General features: G+C 66.3%; 1 protein-coding gene across 7 annotated transcripts in view; it reads right to left on the bottom strand.

Moving 5' to 3' along the window:
• Nucleotides 1-5,671, bottom strand: part of TSPAN32 (tetraspanin 32) — an 18,495-nt gene that overhangs the window by 3,058 nt on the left and 9,766 nt on the right. For 3 of the 7 annotated variants that reach the window (XM_010855215.1, XM_010855216.1, XM_010855217.1), the window contains exon 6: nucleotides 953-1,363. In XM_010855215.1, coding sequence (XP_010853517.1) covers nucleotides 953-1,363 — 411 coding nt within the window. Of the gene's footprint in view, nucleotides 1-420; nucleotides 508-952; nucleotides 1,364-5,671 lie in introns of all 7 variants that reach the window. The other 4 variants (XM_010855218.1, XM_010855219.1, XM_010855214.1 and 1 more) reach the window with 3 other exon arrangements.

The following is a 5,671-nucleotide window of genomic DNA, read 5'->3' as shown; positions in this document are numbered from 1 at the left end:
GTGAGTTTGTTCCTGACCGGTGGGGGAGGGGAGCCAGGGGGTGGGGGTGAGGGGAGGCCACTGTCCCTGCCTCCGACGCCCTCGTGGCCAGATTCAGGCCCAGGCTGACCTTCCAGGAAATGTCCTTCCGGCTTCGGGGTCCCCAGCACAGGCAGAGCTGCCCACCGCGCTCTGCGGGCGCTCAGCACAGCTCAGCCCCTGGGTCTCCTACCTTCCCCTGCCCTTCTAGACGGTTCTGACGGGAGGGTCTCAGTCCCTCAAGCTGGGAGCTGTACGAAGGAGTGAGCACCTGGGCCCAGCCAGGTCAAGTGAACCCAGCCCAGGCCAGCCGCCTCCCTGGGAGGGTCTGGGGGGCCAGTGGGTGGGTGTGCGCTGCTCTGGGGCTGAGAGCCCAGGGATGGTGGCGAGCCCTCCCCTCACCTGTCTGGCAGCCTCCTCCCCCTGACACAGGTCGGCTTCCAAGCCCCCCAGGAGCCCAAGGGGCGAGCTCTTGCCACAGCACAGGAACTGCAGGAGCGGAAAAGGGAGGCGGTCTGCTCTGAGAACCCCAGGGGCAGAGGGGAAACTGAGGCATGACGTCCTCCCCCCGCCCTGCCCCCGGCCAGCACGGGGGCGCAGGGCCAGGAGGCTGGCTCTGTAGGGGACACCCAGCTCCCAGCAGCCCGGCCTGCGGGCACCGAGACCGGCTGTGCCACCTCCAGCTGGAAGCTCACGTGTGCACATGGGCTCTCACACTCCGCTCTGACCCCACGGACTCAGAAGCCAGGCCTCCCAGGGCGGAGGAAGACAGGCGCGCTCTGCCCTGCGCCTTGCCCCGCCGTGGCATCGGTGACCCAGGACCCTCAGCTCCGCACCTGGCCAGCTGGCTCTGGGGGACTGCTCCCCTGTGCCCCTTTTCTGGATGGCAGGCTGCTCAGAGCTGCGCTGGAGGAGACCTCCCCCACGTGCTCACCGTGTCCTGGATGGCCACCAGCTCCTGCCGCCCACTTCCGGATGCGCTCCTCAGTGCCCGCTCGTAGGCCCGGTCGTAGGCATCCAGCACGGCGTCCTCCATCTGCACACAGGGCAGCGGGAAGGCCGTGCTGGTGAAGCTCACGTCCCTGACGGACCCCCTGACGACCCTCAGGTGCTGAGCGGCGCTCAACCGGCCTCCTCCTCTTGCTTCCTTGGGACCGGGCCCCCCAGGAGCAGGGCCTGCGTCCCCCGGGTGCTGGTCACAGGGGTTCCCATGCTCCAGCTGTGGGGACTTCCCCCCAAGAATGGTTGTTGATGCCACTCTTGCCCTTGGGGTCCCGCAGGGTAAACCAGCTCTTGTCTTACGGTGGGAGGAGGGCCTGGCCTGTGTCCACCTGCTTCTGTTGATCTGGAAATGGACAGTGGGGAGGGAGAGCGAAGGGTGGGCCTGGGGGAGACAGCCAGGAGCCGCCTCGTGCCGGAGTTCAGCTCACAGGGATGGTCCAGGTCGTCCCCCAGAACCATCTGGTACATTCCAGAAGGCCCAGGCAGCTGGGGTGCAGGCAAGCCCTAAAAGCCCAGGGCTGGCCATGGGCACCCAGGGCTGATGAGGCCCCTTGAGGCCGACAGAGAAGAGCAGCAAAAGGGCCTGGCCAGCTGTGCCGTCACCCTGTGCCCCTTCCCCAGGCCTCCTTCCATCTGCCCAGCTAAACGTCCCCTCCTGCGCCTTCTGAAGTGCCCTCCCCTTGCCAAGTTACTTCGCCAGAGGCAGACTGGAATCTTGCCTCCTCCAGGGAGTCTTTGGTGATTGTGCTGGAGTCACTGGTCTGGCACAGGCAAGGCCTCTGAGCTCCCCTGCCCTCCTTCCCCGCCTCAGAGACCCTGAGCCCAGCCTCCCTTCCCTTCCTGCCCCTGAGTCGTGTGCCCACTGGGATAGGTGGGCGGGTGCTCGAGGGTGCCCTGCTCTGGCCACTCACCCCGCCCTCCGGAAAGGACCGGGCTTCCCCACTCGCAGCCTGGAGGACTTGGGGGCCGGCGGGCGGGGGGGCGCTCTTGCCCAGTGCTGCCCAAAGCCCTGGTGCCCCTGTAGGGACAGGCGTATCTGCACCCCCAACATCGCGCTCCGAGCTCATTGCTCTCTTGGTGAGACCCAGATCTCCGAGCCTCGCAGATGCTCCAGCCGCTCTGTTCACTACCCGAGGGGGAGGTGGGCAGCGTCCTGGGCGGGGGGCCAGGCGCCAGGCTGGCCACCCCTGCAGGAGGCCTGGCGAGGGGGCCCTCTCCTGGGGGTGGAGACCGGGTGGGCTGTCCTAGTCTCTGTGGGAGGAGGTCTCGGGGGGGCCTGTGGGGGGAGCAGAGCCAGCCTGGGGTCAGGGGTACTGGAGGCCGTGACAGGGGCCAGCCCCCCCTACCCCTCACTAGGGCCCAGGGAGACCCTGGCCCCTCTGAGTGCTACCAGGAACACTGGCTGGAGGGGCACGCCCACCGGGGCTGAGCTGTGGGTTCTTCCCCCTCCTAGCTCCCCACCCGCTCCCGACCCCAGAAAGGGGGGCCATGGGCTCCTCTTTCCAAGTGGGGGCCATGAGCTCCTCCTCCAGGTGAAGAGGTGGATCCGACAAAGCCACCCCTGCCCGAGACCCCTGGCCTGGATGTGGGGCTCGTCTGACTCTCCTGAGGCCCGGTGCCTGGGTGGGTGGTGCTCCACAGACGGACCCCATCCCCGGGCTCAGGGGTCCTGTGTGTCTTTAGGAGAGAAATTCATGGGGGGCTGGGAGGTCTCAGAGGCCCTTGGATCCCAAGATTTGGGTGCTCCCTGCAGGGCGCCCTAATCTTTAAGCCCGATCTCCCAGGGCTCTGGGGGACACCCCTCAGGACAGGGTTTCTAGGCTGCTGAATACAAACCAAGGGCCTGGGGCGTCCCTGCCAGGCCAGCTCCCCACGAGGACCCCTCCCAATCTTACCACTGACCACCCTCCCATAGTCTGCTAACCTGCCTGGCGGGGGATGCCTGGGGGGCGGGGGCAGTAGGAGCTGCAGGTGGTGTGGAGCAGCCCCCGGTGGCCCAGGGCCGGCTCTGGCGGCTACTGGACCGTGGGGGCGGGGAGTGGCCCCGAGGGGCGGGGCCCAGCCCTGGAGCTGGGGGACGCGCAGCCTTTCCCCAGCTCAGGCACCGCGCACTCAATCCGTGCCTGAATTATTAAGCGGGGCCTGGCAATTCATCGCCCGCAGGCCTGTCTGGGGACTGGGCAGAGCGGCTCTCAGGCGCCCTCAAGCTCTGTATTCACAGCACGACTGCCTAGTCCTGCTGAACGCCTGCCAAGCTTCAGGGCACCTACCAGGGCGTGAGGCTGGGAGGGGGGCCAGGGGCCGGGAGAGGGGGGCAGGGAGTGGTCAGGGCCTACGGGATGGCTTCGGGACCACTGGAAGTCAAGGCCATCCTCAGGTAGACAGGCCATCTGGACCCCGTGTTTCAGGATCTCTCAGGGGGTGCCAGGGGAGAAATGGGGGTGAACAGACCCCTTAGAGCAAACAGCGCGGCCCTTTGAGGGTCTCTGCTCCGGCCTCCAGGAGGACCCCATGGAAAGAGGGATCTGCTGGCCCGGGTTGGCCTCGATGCCAAGGGCCCCCAGGTGCCCGGGGTCGGGGGCACAGGACAGGTGGCTCCTCGGCCCCTGCCACCTGGGGCCCGCACCCTCGTGAGAGCGAGTGACGGAGGTCAGACCCGGGCTCGGCGGCTGCAAGTGGGTTCCGCTTGTCCCTTCACCTGTGCTGATTCATTCCCGCACACGGGGAGGTCTTCATACTCCTTTACAGACGAGGACACGGAGGCCCAGGAAGGTGGGCCGATCGCCCAAGAGCGCAGGACGCAGGGCTGACCCCACCCAGGCCCCCCTGCGCCCACTCAGGTGTGGGAGGAAGCCCCAGCCCCCACTGGGGCCTGCCAGGGCCCTGAACCCTGGACCCCAAAGGCCAGCTGCAGCACAGACCAGACCAGAATGATTTCTGTCGGGGGTGGCAGGGGCTGTGCAGGGAGGAAGCCCAGCTGGGTCCTGTCTGCTTCCGCCCCTTCCCCTTCCCAGAGCGGGAGCCCCAGAAGGGTTTCGGCCTGTGGGCCCCGCCCCTGCAGAACCGCCAGCCCTGATCTGGGAGCTGTAAACACACAGGGTCAGAGTCAAGACAGGGGGCTGCAGCTGCCCCGGGGGAGCTGCCCGGCCGGGCACCCTGGCAGCTGTCTTGGCAGGGACCACCCGTGTGGTGACCCTGACCTCGCCTGGCCCGGCAGCTCCTGGGTGGGGGGCCAGCAGCCTGGCTCGGTGCTCCCTGGTCTCCGAGAGCCGAGGCTGCCTTTCCGGGCCCCGACCCCCCAAGAACCAGAAGGAATGCTCTTTTCCCCTCTGGTCAGGGGTGGGTGACCCCAGATGATCCCAGAATAGTGGTGAACGGTTTGGGGTGATCTTTGGGCAGCTACGGGAAAAGAGGCGTTGACTCAGGTCTAAGAGCCCTGACAGTGGCCCCTCTTGCTCCGGCTCTGCCAGGGTGACCTGGTCCCCTCCCCACCCCCATGGGCCTGAGCCCCTCCATCTGCAGACCAAGAGGATGGCACCGCCCTGCAAGGTCTGGGGATGCCCCCTCAACTCCAAGAAGTTCAGCGGTGGCGGGGCGGGGACAGGGGAACCAGGCCAGTGCTGTGGATAAGGCAGGGCAGGCCAGAGTGTAAAGAGAGAGGGTGAAAGTGTGAGTCGCTCAGTCGCGTCCGACTCTTGTGACCCCATGGACTGCAGCCCACCAGGCTCCACTGTGCATGGAATTGTGCAGGCAAGAATCTTGGAGTGGGTTGCCATTTCCTTCTCCAGGGGATCTTCCCAAGCCAGGGCTCGAACACGGCTCTCCCGCACTGCAGGCAGACTTACCCGCTGTCACCAGGGAAGCCCTCTGGGCTTTAGCGTGGGTAACCACACGCCTGAAAACGCACAGCACAAACTTGGTCTCCTGACCCAGCTGTCCTGCATGCCTCATGAACACCTTGGGGCGCCCGTGCAACCAGGGGCCAGGGCCGCTGGGATCCCTGATACACGGTCAAACACGCCGCTGGTCACCTGCCTGCCTGGAAACCCAGGATCCTCCAGGGCTTCCCTAGTGGCTCAGTCGATAAAGAATCTGTCTGCAATGTGGGAGACCTGGGTTCAATCCCTGGGTCAGGAAGACCCCCCACCTGGAGAAGGAAATGGCAACCCACTCCAGTATTCCTGCTTGGAAAATCCTGTGGCCAGAGAAGGCCGGCTTGTTACAGTCGCAAGAGTCAGACACGACTTAGAGACTAAACCGCTCCCCTCACCAGTGTCCTCCAGCAGGACTCGCCGTGGTCTCCCCGGGCTTGTCCTTATGGAGTGCAGGGGAATCTTAAGCCCAAAGAGAGGAGAAAGGCGCGCTCGGGGTCTCGGAAAGTCTGTCTGGACAGGGCCTGTGGGGCTGGGCTCCCCAGGGTCTGCTCTGGGGTCTGGCCTGGTCTGGGCTCCCTCAGGCGAAGCCTGGGCCTGGGTTCTCCTGCCTGGCTTGTGTCCGCTCCTGGGGGCTGGGGGGAGGCCTCTACAGAGAAGCCCCTTTGGGAGGGGCACCCAGGGGCTGCCCTTCAGACTCACAGCTCGGCTGGGAGCGAAGCTGAGCCTGTCAGGGCCACAGGCACAGGGCACAGGGGGTGCTGGCCAGCCCTGCTCTG

Source organism: Bison bison, unplaced genomic scaffold (assembly GCF_000754665.1).
Source record: "Bison bison bison isolate TAMUID 2011002044 unplaced genomic scaffold, Bison_UMD1.0 scf7180017864360, whole genome shotgun sequence".
Taxonomy (NCBI): Eukaryota; Metazoa; Chordata; class Mammalia; order Artiodactyla; family Bovidae; genus Bison; species Bison bison.
The sequence above is the reverse complement of the archived record's forward strand: the minus strand, read 5'-3'. Positions and strand labels throughout refer to the sequence as shown.